This window comes from Lycorma delicatula, chromosome 1 (assembly GCF_047948215.1).
Source record: "Lycorma delicatula isolate Av1 chromosome 1, ASM4794821v1, whole genome shotgun sequence".
NCBI classification, from domain to species: Eukaryota; Metazoa; Arthropoda; class Insecta; order Hemiptera; family Fulgoridae; genus Lycorma; species Lycorma delicatula.
In genome coordinates this window covers 125,447,533-125,465,719 of record NC_134455.1, presented here as the reverse complement: position 1 = coordinate 125,465,719, position 18,187 = coordinate 125,447,533, and the positions used below count along the sequence as shown (strand labels likewise).

General features: G+C 29.4%; 1 protein-coding gene across 6 annotated transcripts in view; it reads left to right on the top strand.

Moving 5' to 3' along the window:
* Nucleotides 1–2,063: 2,063 nt before the first annotated feature.
* The window catches only part of LOC142321924 (uncharacterized), a 28,929-nt gene continuing 12,805 nt past the window's right edge, over nucleotides 2,064–18,187 (top strand). The window contains exons 1-2 of one of the 6 annotated variants that reach the window (XM_075360493.1): nucleotides 2,064–2,149; nucleotides 2,851–2,969. In XM_075360493.1, the coding sequence (XP_075216608.1) occupies nucleotides 2,931–2,969 (39 nt within the window). In that variant the 5' untranslated portion in view covers nucleotides 2,064–2,149; nucleotides 2,851–2,930. Of the gene's footprint in view, nucleotides 2,513–2,850; nucleotides 2,970–4,516; nucleotides 4,638–18,187 lie in introns of those variants that run through there. The other 5 variants (XM_075360483.1, XM_075360459.1, XM_075360474.1 and 2 more) reach the window with 5 other exon arrangements.

The following is an 18,187-nucleotide window of genomic DNA, read 5'->3' as shown; positions in this document are numbered from 1 at the left end:
TGCTCAGTGATACAGAGTAGCTGGACCAACGGTGCAACCAAATTGGAGAGCTATCTGTTGAGAGCAAGGAATGATTCCTGAAAGAGGGCAGTAGCTCTTTCAGTAGTTGTTAATGTCATAAGATCGTACTAGATTGTACCCTTATGAACTGAGTGCACCTATATTAACTGGTTTATCAAAGTTACACAAACAGGGTATACCTATTTATATTTTTTGAATGTATCAGATCATTTGATTAAAAATAAACACACAATATCAGATATTCAGACACGCTTAAAATGCGATATGGATATGACTAATAAGGGTTTTGACATTTTAGGAAGGTATTTTATATATATAAACATAAGAATTAATTTAATATGTTCAACCTTCAGACAGAATACGAGGATGACGGTTTGATAAAGGCTGCAGTAGATAGTACCATTATCTGTTTAGATAATAGTGTTAAGTAATTGAACTTTTAATGTGGTTAGTAAAGTAAAATCAGTAAAATGGCTAACACATGATTTTGCTTTGCTTAAATTTTTGTTTTTATTTAAAAGTTTTAATGTTTTAAAGTCTTAATTATTTTTTATTTTTGTTTTAATTACGTTTTTACATTTTAATTTTCACTTGGTTAAATTTAATTAATTGATCTTTGTAATTTCAAACAATTTTTATGTTTTTTAAATTTGTATATTTTAATCTCTTTTAAGGATTATAATTAAAAATTTTTAATTTAAATAAAAGTTTAAAAAAAAGAAGATAACATATAGTTTTAAATTTAATTTAGAAATTAAAAATAAAAAATGAATTAGTTTTGAAAAATATTTTTAACATAAAATTATAAGTAATTGGGAGATATGGTGTTATGGATTGTAAGTTTTTGATAGTTTTGTAATATATATGTAATATATATAGTTTTATATATATATATATATATATGATGTATACACCTGATGCGAATCAAATTCGCGATAGCGCTTGTTATATAATGAAATAAGGTAAGTCACCCTATTTCAATTCTTCTGTACTTACAGTTGATTTATTAAATATAAATTAATACATTACATATTTAATACATTATTTATTTATTGTTACAAATCACAAATAAAATAATTTTTAACACTGTTCAGGTTTTTCCCAAAAATATTTCAGTGATACAAAATGAAAACTCTGTGAATTGTACTTATAAATAATTTAGTTGAATAAGAACATACTACTGGAAGGGTTAAGTAAACTGTAGAAAACTTTCATTTGTTTAAAGCATAATTACAAGGTACAAAATTAGTAAATAAAATAACATTGGCTACAGTGGACGTCAATATCGAACTATATTGTGAACTTTAACGGTTATTTACAGTTAGCATTAACTTCCGACATAGAAAACCCCGTGATAGTCTACGGTTCAAGTTTTTGACACTCAACAGTATTGAATGCTAAATTCATAAAACTGTCACAAGACCTCATCCGGTCTATTTTCACTCCTCATTATAGATGCTTTGTGGTAGTTTTAATTTACTATTTAAATGAGTCTGTAATACTGAACGTGAAAAAATAATTTTGGGAGTCGTTTCTATTAAAAACCGAATCAATAATACTCCCCTAACGAATTATAGAAATCCTGTTGTCTTTATTTCAATCCGCAACATTATAAATGTGCATCGTAATGAATGTACGACTATATAACGTTTTAGCGTTATCCAATACGAGTACTCGGCAATAGTAAAATGTAACTTTGCATACAATAAAATATTTGCAAGGAATTTTTGTAATTTATAACGATGCACTTCGTAAAAATTATAACTTCGAATTTATTTTGTACAAGATTTCTGAATTGCATTTTGTGTGTGTGTTTATTCAATGAAGTTAAATCTGTACCCTTAAATACAATATACATAAATAAAATTCACATGAATTAAGAACATTTTTTATTATTTTCTTACTTTTCTTGTACTCAGTATATACCTGAATTTCAATATTCAGAAAATTTAAATATTACTAGAAATTTTAAATATTTTTTTAAGCCAAAAACCGGTGACGTTCACCCAGCTGTTAACACGATTGTATACAGATGATGACAAATAAATGTCAGTTGATTAATAACGGGACTTTTAGGTTGTGTTTGTTGAAGGCGTTTTGTCTTGTGTAACTTTTTGCATTGTTGCAGGTGGTTATTGATAATTTTAAGCCGAATAGAACCTGTGATATTGATTAATTTTGTTCAGAAGACAGTTAAATAACGAAATAATTTTTTTTTGTTTTGTTGGTGGGCAATATGATTATATTATATTAATGAGGGTTAAAAGTATTTGATTTAGTAGCAAGGTTAATACTAAGCTTGCGTTGTGTGTTTATTTCGCTTCCGCATGCTTTGAATGTTTTTTTTTTAATGTATAGTTTAATTCTTTGATTTTAGCCTCTATAAATTCATGAACAGGAAATTATATTTATCTTAAGTGGAGTAAATCAACTGTATCTACAGACAGGAAAATTGAGAACACCAAAAGGTTTTAGTGGTCACTATTAAAAAGTAACATTTTTATTTATTAGATATGTTTTTAGTTATATAAAAAATTATTGAAAAAATGATTCGCTTTTCTCTAATTTTTAGAGAAGCTTAAATCTTATTCAGTTAACTGCAGGTTATGTATTAATAATTTATTTTGTATGTTTACTATAGATAATTTAAAATAATGGCAGTTTTTAAATATAATTTTTTATGTCTGCTGTTTGAATTACCCTTTTAGAGAGAAATAAATAAATTATCTCTGTATTACAATAATAGCTAACAAGATTTGTTTCTAACTTTGTGATAAAAAATTAACACCAAAAAGAGCTTATGATGTATGTATTGTTTTTTCTTTTCAGGATAAGAACTGAACTTTTGTTTTTTGTAACTTAAGGTATTAACACAAGATATGTGAGTTATTTGTTTAATTATTAATACCATGAATAATACAGAAAATGATATTATAGAAATGGATACGGTATGTATGAGATATTTTATTAATTTTTGTGTGTGGATATATGTATGTATTTGTGTACACATGCTTCATTTAATTTAAACCAATCACACAAAATCATAAAACAAATTAATCACGTACTTTGCAAATTATTATTTGTGACACCATGTAATTAAAATATGAGTGTAAACAAGAAACATTAGTGAATGGAAGGCAAATGTATATTTCATTAAGTGTTATTGCAGGAAGTTATCATTTAAGAAGTTGTATTTCCCCTATTAGTAAATATGTTAATTTGTAAGACAGTAAGACAACCTTCTTTTTTTTAATTAAAATTGCCTATAATTTTTATTACTCCTTTGATTATTATTTTATATTTGCATTAGTCAAACAATTACCAGTAAAGTATAATATGCTTAAAATTGAAACAGTCTGGTTTTTCACTTTTGTATGAATTTTTTCCCCCATGTGTCTTAAATAGGTATGAAATACATTTTGCTGATGACTAAAAGAGTTGTTACTACTTAAAATAAGTAGTGAAATTTCTTCTTTTTTTTTCTTTGTTTCCCACCCATCTGATTATTTAACAATGCCACATGGATTCAGCAAAATAGCATTCCATGGTGTCTTATTGCAACAATTATCAGATCCTTATATCCTTTTGATCATGGTGTGAGTACTCATATCAGATAGTTGATCCTTCTTATCAGTTCTCCTCAAAGCAGTCATATTGAATGAATATGAATATTTTAGACATAATTTAATGCTCGCATTGTTAAATAGTTGGTGCCATTATGATGGAATATGTTATGTCCTTATTTAATTACAATGGCGCCACAGTAAGTTACAGAAAGTTTTTTGATTTTTAATATTTCCATTTTAAAAAACCAATGAATTTCAAAATAAAATAGTGGAATAATAAATACATAACTAACAATATCTGGCTTACTTTTAAAAAATGTAAAATTCAGAGTGGCCTCTTTTTAATGGAAAATTCTACTGTTGATATGTACTAATCCCACAGAATGACTATAAAATCCCTTTGTAACACACAAAGTGATAATATAACATACAGATACACTATAAGATGTATATACAGATTGGTAACTCTCTTTCATCAATTGATTGTAAAGATTAATCAGCTGCTCTATTTATTCAATAAATTGTCAGGTTGCTTTATTTACTCAATAAATTATCAGATTTGTTAGCAGTTTGATAGGTTCATGAGTTTAGAGATCATTTTTTGATTTAGCTAAAATGGCATATACACATCAGCCATTTATTATTGGTAACTGGCCTAAGCTGTGCAAATCATAAAATTACTCCCTCCAAAATGAGGAGTATGCATGCATTTTCACCAAGGTCAAAAACTCAAGTCATCTACAAAGATGGTACAGTCATAGTCAGAATTATTGAACAGCTTCTCCAGTTGCATGATATTTTAGGGGGGGGGGATATTTTGTTTATTTACAATTTCATATAAATAGAATACCTATGTTATAAAATACACAATTATATGGTAATTCGCATCTCACTTCTTTTGATGACTGAACACACACTGTTGTTTACAGCACAAACCCAATTACAGAACAAAATATGCATGTGCGACTATTGATAATCTCTAACAAATGCCTTAAATCAAACTGCCTTATTCAAGAGAAAATCAAAATAGTTTGGCTTCAACAATCAAAAGTGAGTTCTGCAGTCACTGTTCTCTATACTTTTATATATAAGATTTGGATAAAAACCATTAACTTAAGCATATTTAAGTATAAAATGAAGTATTATCTTTGTGTTTTGTTATAATCAGTAAAAGAAAGTTTGGTGTATTAATCTCAAATTCAGACTACCAATTTTGAGAGTTTATTACTCAGTAAAACTATATATGTAAAATTAAATTCCTTAGTTCAAAAAAAAGGCCATGTAATTAGACAATAAAAAATAAAATTATGGTAATTATTTAGAAAGATGTTCATTCAGAAGTTAATAATCTTGGCATATGTTATTTTCACTGTACTGACTGAAAATATACAATAACTTTTGACTTATAAAGATTTTAGAATGAAAAATGAAAAACTACATATTCCCATAGGGGCAAGGGTAATGTTTTGAATTTGTATCAATACTCTTGGGTTAACATTTTTTGTTAATCTGTATTTAATGTTTATTGTTTGTTCTTAAATATACTTCATTGAACATTTGTGTCAACTGATTCAGTTGTTGATAGACTGTAATGAAACTTTAATGTAATTAAATACAAAACTGAAATAATTAAATGGGTTTCTGAACTTTTACAATATCAGCTAACATAATTGATGCTTGCTTTGATTGCTAAAATAATCTAATTAATCTTAAATATTAAATTGGCCAATTGTTAGACTGAGTCAATAATTGTATACAGTATTTAGTGTGAAAATAATGTATATTACACTTTTACAATACTGAATTATGAAATTTTTAGTGAGGGTACTGTGTAACTTAAGAGGGACATAACTTTGGTGTGAAAGGTACATTAAAAAAAAGTTAAGAAATTCATGATTATTATTATAACTACAAAACAATGGTAAAATTTAAAAACTGCAGTAGAGAGTGACACTTCTTATATATTTACAATTGGTACAGTGAAAGCAATAACATATATGCTTTAAACTATTGACTTTTAAATGTGTTCTCTTTCTAATTAATTACCAAAATTAAATTCAATATTAAAAGCCTCCTTTATAATTAGGAAAAAATTCTTTTGTAGCCCACTGATTTTTTTTTTTTTTTTTTTGTATGCTGGAATATTGTAACTCGTAAAAAGCCAGACTTTCGAATATATTCTTTCTATTTACCATTCATGTACAGTTGATCTGATTAGTTGATTAAGTAAGAATGATTTATGAAAAAAATATGCCATTATAATTTTCGGTAAAAATTGATTTACTTAAGTTAATATACTTTGTTTGAATTTTTGTTTGAAAACAATTTAATGTACTGTTTTGAAAGTACCTGCTATCATATATACTAATACACATATCTCTAATAAACATTCTTTAAAAATTGTCTAGTTTGTAATCCTTGCGAGAGATTCCTCTGACTTCAGAATTATGTTTCAATATCTGATGTCATTTTCTACCTAGGGGATTTTCCTTATATTATTTCAATATAATTATAATCTGTCTCTTTATTACCAGTGAATCCTTTTTATTGACCTTTTCAAAAGTTATTTATATTGGGTGTCAAAAAGAATTTTGGGATTTCGAGAACAAATATAGTTTTGTAGTACTCAGTAGTGTTTTATGTGTAACCTTAAAGCAACAACAATTAAATTTTAGTTTACACATTCTCTTGTCAGATAGCAATTGTGTTAACTGTTAACACAAGCTGATATTAGTCCAGGTTTCAGTACCGCGGTGTTGCCACAAGAGAAAACACAGTATGTTTACTGGTTCACAGAAACAATCTGTGACTGTCATACAAAGAAATTATACATAAGGCTAATGTAGAAGTTTTCAGTGACAAAAGCATATGTAAGTGATGGGAACTGTTTAGAAAGGATACTTGTTAGGCAGATCCATAACAAGTACTGAAAATACAAAAAGAACTTTACTCTTATAAATTGCAGCTACTGCTTGAAATCAAAATTAATCAATAAGGCATGAATAGTTCAATTCGTAACTACCATGTTACAAACTTTACTTGATGAAAACTACTGGCAGTGAATTTATTTTTTTGCTGATTAAGCAACATTTCATGTTGCTTAATCAGCATGGAGTCATAAGTTGCTGTAATTTTTATAGTTGCGTATGGGACTCTGAAAATCCATATGAATTGATGGAATTTGTCCACAACTATCTGAAAGTGAATGTCTGATGTGGAATCAAGTGAAATTGAATTTTGGGCTATTTTTTCCCAGTGAGCAGACTATTACGAGCATAGTGAACTAGGACTTGTTAGAAACTTTGTTTCCACAGATTGAAAATATGGAGGGCATAATTTTCTAGTAGGATGGAGCCCCTCTATATCATGCAGAAGTTGTGCGGACTACACTCGATAGGTTCCCAGAAGGCTAGGTAGGCAGAGACACTCCCACTCCTTTGCCACTGTGAAGTCCTGATTTAATGTTGATATAGTTCTTTTGGAGCTACATAAAAGACATCATAGTATACTTAAAAAAATCCAGTCAGTTGACAATGTGCACCAAAAAATTAACAGCAGCTATGGAAGCGATTCATGTAGACAAGCTCATCAGAGTCTGGAATAAGGTGGATTATCAGTTTGATCTCTGCAGGACTGTAAGCAGCACTCATATTGAGTTAGATTAAGATATAAAACACTAGACTTTGTACCTTCATGTTATAAAATGCATACTTTTGTAATTCTTTATAATAGAGTAAATTTGATTTAAAACTGTGGAATTGTTTAAACCAGATATTTATATTAGTCCTTAACATGCGATTTTTAAATATCTTATGGGTATTCGTCGATTTTTGCTTATAATTACATCTGAAGCTCTATTCTAGTTGCTAAAGTAGTGGGTTGGTTATCAGTTGCTCTCCCCCTCCATAGTAGATTGACTTAAATTTGTTTTTGATTGCCATTGTTTATACAACATATTATACAACTATATGCAAACTTAATTCATTATTTCCCTCTGATCATATTTAAGTTACTGGTGTTTGTGTGAATTGTATAATGGTTTGGAAAATATAGGAAACTGTGAACATGACTGCAGTATTCAATTTTAATTTTTTCTTGAATATATCTCAAAAATTATCATTTTTGAAAAAAATAACGTAAATATATTTATTTAAATATGTATTTATAAACTTAAATAAATGATATCTTGTAAAAATATGAAAAAAAAATTTATTTATGTATGTATATAATTTAAGTTTATTTTCCTCTTGATTGGATAGAATTAATTATAATAAGACATATTTTGCTTAAAAACATCTTTATTAATCTCTTGGGTTAATCAATCAACTAAACAAACTTATAAATTAAATACGCTACGTTTCACTTAGAATTTTCATAAAATTTATTCACAACCAATTTATTTGTAAATCTTGTGATATTTTGTGGATTAATCTAATGTACACCCCTCTTGTTTTATAATGTAAGTTCTTTTACGTCATGGGATGAATAAATCCAAGCATTCTTTCTTGATTCCATCACTTTGTTGAATATGTTACTTTATATAAATATTTTTTGAATATGTTTCTATAATGCATTTTTAATTAGGAAGAAAAATATTTATTTTGTATGACAATCTTAATTCATGTTTTATGATCACTGACAAACCTCAAAATTTGTTCATGGTTGTTTGTGATTTTATTTGATACTTCAACTTTATGAATGTGCTTTGTAACAGTTATTTATTTAGATTTATTTGAACTGTAAATAAATAATACAATTTTATAAGATTGCATTTTGTGGATTTTGTAAATTTGTAAACAGTCTTATAAAACATCCCTGAAATGTGATTGTGTTTATGATATGATAAATCTTATAAAATTCAGAAATTTTATTAAAATATAAGTAAATGTGTGCGATTGTTACTAATGAAATATCCTAGATAAATTACTGCTGCAAGTGTATGAAGAATAGTTTTAACGATTGAAATATTACTTTGATTCAGTGAAAGTGTATGTATGCTTCTATTGTATTTCTTATTTATCAGTAATCTTCAGCAAGAATAATCTGTGGAGACTGGTAAAATAGAAGTTTAATTAAAAAAAAAAATAGTACAATTTAATTGATGTAATGTATGATAGATAAAATTTTACGAAAATGCAGTTGAAAGAAACGTTTTTTTTTTTTTTGTCTTCAGTCATTTGACTGGTTTGATGCAGCTCTCCAAGATTCCCTATCTAGTGCTAGTCGTTTCATTTCAGTATACCCTCTACATCCTACATCCCTAACAATTTGTTTTACATATTCCAAACGTGGCCTGCCTACACAATTTTTCCCTTCTACCTGTCCTTCCAATATTAAAGCGACTATTCCAGGATGCCTTAGTATGTGGCCTATAAGTCTGTCTCTTCTTTTAACTATATTTTTCCAAATGCTTCTTTCTTCATCTATTTGTCGCAATACCTCTTCATTTGTCACTTTATTCACCCATCTGATTTTTAACATTCTCATATAGCACCACATTTCAAAAGCTTCTAATCTTTTCTTCTCAGATACTCCTATCATCCAAGTTTCACTTCCATATAAAGCGACACTCTAAACATATACTTTCAAAAATCTTTTCCTGACCTTTAAATTAATTTTTGATATAAACAAATTATATTTCTTACTGAAGGCTCGTTTCGCTTGTTCTATTCGGCATTTTATATCGCTCCTGCTTCGTCCATCTTTAGTAATTTTACTTCCCAAATAACAAAATTCTTCTACCTCCATAATCTTTTCTCCTCCTATTTTCACGTTCAGTGGTCCATCTTTGTTATTTCTACTACATTTCATTACTTTTATTTTGTTCTTGTTTATTTTCATGCAATAGTTCTTGCGTAGGACTTCATCTATGGCGTTCATTGTTTCTTCTAAATCCTTTTTACTCTCGGCTAGAATAACTATATCATCAGCAAATTGTAGCATCTTTATCTTTTCACCTCTTTCTGTTACTCCGAATCTAAATTGTTCTTTAACATCATTAACTGTTTGTTCCATGTAAAGATTAAAAAGTAACGGAGATAGGGAACATCCTTGTCGGACTCCCTTTCTTATTACGGCTTCTTTTTTATGTTCTTCAATTATTACTGTTGCTGTTTGGTTCCTGTACATGTTAGCAATTGTTCTTCTATCTCTGTATTTGAACCCAATTTTTTTAAAATGCTGAACATTGTGGTAGTCTATGTTATCGAATGCCTTTTCTAGGTCTATAAACGCCAAGTATGTTGGTTTGTTTTTCTTTAATCTTCCTTCTACTATTAATCTGAGGCCCAAAATTGCTTCCCTTGTCCCTATACTTTTCCTGAAACCATATTGGTCTTCTCCTAACACTTCTTCCACTCTCCTCTCAATTCTTCTGTATAGAATTCTAGTTAACATTTTTGATGCATGACTAGTTAAACTAATTGTTCTGTATTCTTTACATTTATCTGCCCCTGCTTTCTTTGGTATCATTACTATAAGAAAATTTTTTTTTTAAGTCTGACGGAAATTCCCCTTTTTCGTAAATATTACATACCAGTTTGTATAATCTATCAATCGCTTCCTCACCTGCACTGGACAGTAATTCTACAGGTATTTCGTCTATTCCAGGAGCCTTTCTGCCATTTAAATCTTTTAATGCTCTCTTAAATTCAGATCTCAGTATTGTTTCTCCCATTTCATCCTCCTCAACTTCCTCTTCTTCCTCTATAACACCATTTTCTAATTCATTTCCTCCGTATAACTCTTCAATATATTCCACCCATCTATCGACTTTACCTTTCATATTGCATATTGGTGTATCATCTTTGTTTAACACATTATTAGATTTTAATTTATGTACCCCAAAATTTTCCTTAACTTTCCTGTATGCTCCATCTATTTTACCAATGTTCATTTCTCTTTCCACTTCTGAACACTTTTCTTTAATCCACTCTTCTTTCGCCAGTTTGCACTTCCTGTTTATAGCATTTCTTAATTGGCGATAGTTCCTTTTACTTTCTTCATCACTAGCATTCTTATATTTTCTACGTTCATCCATCAGCTGCAATATATCGTCTGATACCCAAGGGTTTCTACCAGTTCTCTTTATTCCGCCTAAGTTTGCTTCTGCTGATTTAAGAATTTCCTTTTTAACATTCTCCCATTCTTCTTCTACATTTTCTACCTTATCTTTTTTACTCAGACCTCTTGCGATGTCCTCCTCAAAAATCTTCTTTACCTCCTCTTCCTCAAGCTTCTCTAAATTCCACCAATTCATCTGACACCTTTTCTTCAGGTTTTTAAACCTCAATCTACATTTCATTATCACCAAATTATGGTCGCTATCAATGTCTGCTCCAGGGTAAGTTTTGCAGTCAACGAGTTGATTTCTAAATCTTTGCTTTACCATGATATAATCTATCTGATACCTTGCAGTATCGCCTGGCTTTTTCCAAGTGTATATTCTTCTATTAGGATTTTTAAATTGGGTGTTGGCAATTACTAAATTATACTTCGTGCAAAACTCTATAAGTCGGTCCCCTCTTTCATTCCTTTTGCCCAGCCCGTATTCGCCCACTATATTTCTTTCCTTGCCTTTTCCAATGCTTGCATTCCAATCTCCAACTATTATTAAATTTTCATCTCCTTTAACGTGTTTAATTGCTTCATCAATCTCTTCGTATACACCCTCTACCACATCATCATCATGGGCGCTTGTAGGCATATAGACGTTAACAATCGTTGTCGGTTTAGGTTTTTATTTTATCCTTATTACAATGATTCTATCGCTATGCGTTTTGAAATACTCTACTCTCTTCCCTATCTTCTTGTTCATTATGAAACCTACTCCTGCCTGCCCATTATTTGAAAGAATCGTTAAAAAAATTTAAAAAGAGGGTTAGGGAAATTTGATATTGGTTAAGTCCCAACAGTTGGGTGTCACAACCTGTGACATAAATAATTCTTAAAAACAGAATATTTATTCTGAAGAATAAAAAGTAGCCGTTACATATTTTATTTCTTTATTTAACTAAATATACTGTTGTATATGAGCATCAAAGGCCACCATATTAGAGGTATAGCCCTGAAAATGATACCCTCACTCTGCTATAGGGACTGACTGTATAGTATTATTACTTTCAAGGAAACAACTCTGTTAACTATTGTACATCAGGTGCTACAATCACAGATTACTTGGCTTGCTGTGGTTTCATCTGGGCTTCTGGTTCTTTGTGGAGTTACTCACCACTGTAATGAAAACAAATGCTAAATTGAATTTAACTTTCAGTTCGTTTTAAATGGAGTGTTAGCTTAAACAGTGTAATATATTAGCACTAGACGTTTGATAATTAAAATGATTTATGCTGGAATTCGCATTCTTTAGTTTGAAGTAATGAAGACTAAATTATAACTACTGAATCCCTTAAAAATTATAATATTGTATTTACTTACTTAATACCTTATAATTTAAAAAATAAAATGATTCGATATCTAATAAAATGATTTGGCTAACCTGTTTTGTTATAGTGTATTCACTTAATTGTTAAGTACTTTATTGTTTACAAATTAATGCTTACATACCTTCATAAGTAATTTTTTATTCAGTTGTTTATAATAAACCACAAATAAAAACCCTAATTGACTACAAATGAATATTAAAAACTAATTTTTTTTGTTTTTTAGTATAACTTAAAATGCATTAAATAATTTTTAAATGTTTTTATTATTCTTATATTATTATGAAACGTAGTATTGCATTTGTAAGTTATTTTCACCTTTGAAAATATTTTACCATATTATTTATCTTATATTTAGTGAAAATCTAATAACAAAACTAGTAAAACTGCTACACTAAAATTACTGAAAGGTGAATTTTTTAGTCATATAATTATTAAAGTTGCCTAGAGCATAATTAAAAGAAAAAAAATGATATAGTTAAAAATTTTTGTTGAAAAAAAAGGCTCAAGAAAGAAATTATTTTATCTTCCTTAGATTGTATAATTGTTAATGAAACTTCTTTTTTAACTGTCTTTTACTTAACATTCTAAACTGTTTGATCCCATATTATCACATGCATATTTATTACTGAAAAACACCCCTTCATTTTTTAATAAAAAGGGAAAAAATAGTGTGTGATGAAAACTGTTATAACTGTCCTAAGAAACAGTCTTTCATGAGTCTTCAGCATGATCAGTTAGTAAATATTTCCAGGATAAGGGTTTAAAAAAACGTTTGCGTGTGCACAAGGTAGAATTTAAAATCAATAATATTATCTGTAATTTAGGTTATTGTTTGGATTCTCTAGAATAGCATTTTTCAAACTTTTTTGAAGTGGGGACCACTTTATAAGTCAGAACAGTTCTATGGACTAACCACCTTATTCTTGTTGCTTTTGAAAGCATATTTATTTTTTTTAGCAGATTTTAATACCAACTTTAATAGAATTAATTAAAATTCATTTAATTCAATTAATTTTATATTAGTATTAAGTAATTAAGTTAATACAAGAAAAATCATTTTGTTTTTTAATAATTTATTAATTTAAAAAAATTTTGATTCTTACACATTTGTTTTATATTTGAATTTTTCTTGATGATGGTGAAATTAGCTTAATGATGATGGTGAAATTGTCATATACATAGTCAGTTTCAGTACTTTGTTTTTATTTGAGTTAGTGATGAAAACCCTATCCCAGACAGATGTGTAGAAGCAAACTGAATTATAATTTTTAAAGCACAATTGTTCAGTTCACTATATTCTATTTCACTAATGGTGTGGTGCAGAAATTAACAGGTACAGTGGAAAGGATAAAAAACCCATGAAAATTCATCATATTTACTTCAAAAATACGTTTCAAATAGTGACCTCAAAAGTTTCGAGATGTGAACATTTGTTATTGGATAATTCTTTTTCAATAATGAGTTCATTTTCAACTAAAAAGACTAGTGTTGAAAACAGTGAAAAAGTCCTTTTTACACGACCGACTCACAAACCGATTTCCTCTCAAACTCCTTTAAAAGAAAATTTAGCAATTCAGAACGGTTAAAGAATTATCTCTTAGAGAGAGAGAGATAGATTTAATTCAGTTAGTTTTGAGAATACATCTGAAAGATATGTCATTGTACTTATGCCACATGTCATCAGCAAGAAATGATGTAAAATCTTCATTAATTTTGTCCACAAATAAAAGGACAGGCCTTAATAAAGTTGATTATCTTGATGCTGACTTCTAAAATGGTTTTGAATTTAGTGAGCTATCTTTGGCTTCCAAGGCTTCCCTGTGAATGAAACAATCAGGAGCAACATCTGACATCAGCTACAATGCCACTATGCCTACCAGTGAGCACATGAACCCCCGTCCAAACAAAACCTATACATTTTTTACCATCAATTTCATGCTCTTGCATATACTTATTAAAGAACTAAAATGTTTGTTCTCCTTTAAACTCGTACCTGAAATGAACAAATCAAGTGCACATCATTCAAACATCTGTTGTCTCAACTATCTGAAGTGAATAAATTAGACTTTCTTTTATTGTACTGATTAGCTTCTGATTCTATGTTATTAGCAGTATCATTGATTCAGCATGTAATTGTATCATTAGAGAGTGGTATTATGAGAAGTTCTCTAAAGTAAAGACGGTTTCATTGTAAAAAAAATTTTTTCTGAAAATTTTATATATTTTTATTTCTCCTAAATTAAATAACTTATACTCATCTATATAATCATAGTGATACACCAGCTTCAATATACCCTCGTCTTATTCTTCTACCGCCAATCCATTTAGCCACTGATTAACAGCATTATTAACTTCATTACCTGTGATTTGCCTACCACTCTAAAATTCTTTCAATCTCCGAAACAAATGATAATCAGAAGAAGCTACATCCACACTATATGGTGGGTGACCGTAAATTTCCCATCCAAATGTTCTCAGTAAATCACGTGTCGGATGACGCTGTTGTAAATCTTGCAGCAGGACGACACTGTTGATTAGCTGCCCACATCGCTGATTTTGAATGGCATGCCGTAAGTTACATAGAGTTTTGTAGTAGGCTTCTGGATTTATAGTTGTTCCGCATGGCATGAAATCAATAAGCAGTGTGCCAAAAGACTGGCCATCAATTGTCGTTCAAATGGCGGTGGCCATTAGTTTGCATCCAAATGGCTGTGGCCATTAGTTTGCGTCCAAATGGCTGTGGCCATTAGTTTGCATCCAAATGGCTGTGGCTTGACCTTTGTTGGTCTATTTGTGATTGAGCATGATGCCATTCACTTGACTGTCGTTTTCTCTTTGGCATGTAATAAGAAATTCATGTTTCATCGCCGGTAACAACTAAATTAGGAACTCATCACCTTTTTCTGTATAGTATATCAAAAATTCCAAAACAGATCCAATCTGGATTTTCTTATGATGTTCCGTTAAGACATGCAACACCCAACATGCTCAAACTTTTCTGAAGGCCATGAAAAATGTGACCAATAACAGCTCTTGAAACATTAGGTAAAAGAAGGGCCAGATCAGAAAACTTTGAGCGATGACCTTTCCTGATTTCATCATAGACATGTTTCAACAAGTCCTCCCCGAATTATTGAGGACCTCCCTGAACGTTCTTCATTGTGCACAATAATTCTGTTATTTCTAAACTTTTCACACCATTTTCAGACATTTCATTCATTACATTATCACCATACACAGCAATCAACTGCCTATGAATTTCAGCCGGCTTAATGTTTGATGGTTTAAAAAATTATCACTCCACATATTTCACAGTTGGTGACATCAGTTTTCCTAATCAAAATTTGACAAGTTTACTCTTTTACACATGCATGTTTTTTCTCTAAGTGCTGTTTCAGTTTTGTAGGTTTTGTAGGTTTTGTAGGTTTCATGCACTCGTTTGAAAGCACTTAAAACAAACAATACACCTAGGTTTTCGTTCACTTTCATTGTCATACCAAGTAAATCCAAGTTTTTTTTCTTTGAACAGCTATCACTAGATATCTTTAAGACACTAGAATCACTGATATTAATAATATCTGTACACACAGTTTCTGATATATTAGCACTACCTAAATAAAACATACCATCATGTTCCTTTATTTTCAGAGATCCAGATCGAAATCAGTACCAAATAAGAAGAATTTTAAAAGTAATTTTAAAACAGACAAGCAATGAATCAACAATGCACAGAGTTTGTTATAAGTTGCTTGTGATTGGCTACAAAAAATAAAATTATAAAAGTATTGCAATTGAATTTCCAGATCTGATTTGCTCGGATTTTAAGATAGGTGGAGTTTAAACTCTCTTATATCGTTGTCTGGAAGAAAAGAAATTAAAAAAATTAATGCAGAAACTTGTAAAGGTGCAATGCGGCACATACTATGTATATTTGATGTACATCACTATTTCAATATCTAGACAGCTCAGTTTACTATTCAAATTGATTGATAAACAGCTTCAATATGACTGCAAGTTGTAAAGTAGAATGCAATGATTATACGTGAAAAGACATAAAATTTTCAGACTGTATAATTAATGCAGTGGGAAAGGTGGTACCTGATTTCACCTTATTAGTAATCCAATAATCTTGTAGTCTTCTAATAATTTTTAAACAGATTTTATATATTTATGTGCAAGATTTAATTAAAATATTTTCCTTATAATTTAATTAAATTTGTTATCTAAAATTGATTTCCAAAATTAATTTGAAAGATTTTAAATAAAAATAGTAAAATCATTAATATTTAAATATTCAGTGGTATATTTGAATTAAAGGTTCCAAGGATGAAGCCGGGATAGTTCTGCAAACCTTTCCCAGCTTTTTTTGAGACAATTTCATTGATACATTTATATATTTAATAATATTTTTAAACAAATCAGTATTGCATTAAAAAAAAATTAATCTTTAGAATTATTATAATGATAAATGTCTTAATTTCAGCAGCATTTTGATATGTAATGAATTTGCTTACTCGCACTCATCAGTTATAATATTCAAGTAATAATAACATTTTCAAAAGTAATGTTTTATAATTATAGCAAAAAGTATTATTTTAAAACAATGCTTTCAAAAAATAACTTTGAACATAGATATACTACTATTTTGTAGCAGTGACCATACACTTATCCTAATATGTTATCCTTATCAAAGATCTTGCCTGACTGTTTAGCATACTATCTTTGTCCTCTTTATTATGTCTTTACTTTGGTTAATTTTTTTTAAATTTTCCTCTGGAATATTTTTTATAATTTTATAAATTTGCAAAAGTGAAAATACTGCAAATTGTACTATTTTCAAATATTAATGCATGGTGGTGGTAGTTTGTTGTGTAGATCATTTGATTACTTAAATATAGAAAAATTCATTATTATTCAGCTGTCAGTCTATTTTTAATTAAAAGAAAATTAAGTCATTGTGTGACAAAGATACATGGAAGAGTTTCTAAAATAGGCCAGGAGTTAGTTGAGAATTTTCTATAATAACTGCAATATTACTTCCAGAATCTGTGAATAGTGCTACTCTTAGATCTCTGAAACCATTAACATGGTATTACATGAGTTATACTAATATGAGGTCTGTAAATGAAGTAATGAGATTAGTTTTTTGGCAGCCAAAATGGCAACACTGTAAAGTTACTAGTAAACATATGATTATATGAACAGCTGATTAATATTTTTTGTATACTGTTGCAATGTGAGACGTAAACAAACTTTTCGTGAAACAAGTTTTTGTTGTGTGTTACAAAGAGTGATACTAATTATGAGCAATGTTGTGCAATTAAGTTTTATGTTAAACTTGGTGAGAATGCTACTGAAATTTTTTCAAAATTGAAAAGAGTACATGGAAATGATCCTCTGTCACAAGCCCAAGTTTTTAGGTTCTTTAAAGCATTTTCAGATGGTCGGGAGTCAGTTGTGGATGATCCACACCCTGGAAGACCATTAATGTAAAAAAGTGAAAACAATGTTGAGCAAATCAGAGACTTTCTATGGTATGACTGGCGACTAACTGTCAGAATGATTGCAGAACAATTGAATCTGAACCATACCAAAGTCCATCAAATTTTTATAAATGAATTTGACTTGAAAAAAGTTTGTGAAAAATTTGCTCCAAAAAAACCTCACTATTGAACAGAAAAACAGTAGGGTTGAAGTGTGTCGCGATCATCTAGGGTGAATTGAAACTGATCCTGATTTTCTAAAAACTGTTATTACTGGTGATTAATCTTGGATATTTTAGTGTGACCCAGAAACAAAATGCCAGAGCAAGGAGTGACACACTTTAAACTCACCATGTCCCAAAAAAGTAAAAATAAGCAAATCAAAATTCGGAACCATACTAATTTGTTTCTTTGATAGTAACAAAGAAACATTGATACATTCAATGTTAATTGGTATTCTCCATAAGGAGTTTTTGCCTACAGGACAGACTGTAAATTAATATGTTTATCGATAAATTCTTGAAAGACTGCAGAAAAGAGTTGCTCGCATGAGACTAGCCATCAAAGACAACTGGATGCTGCATCATGTCAATGCAACTTGTCACACTGCTCTCTCAATCGATGAATTTTTAGCAAAGCAAAACATTCGTTTAGTTCCTCAACCATCTTATTCGCC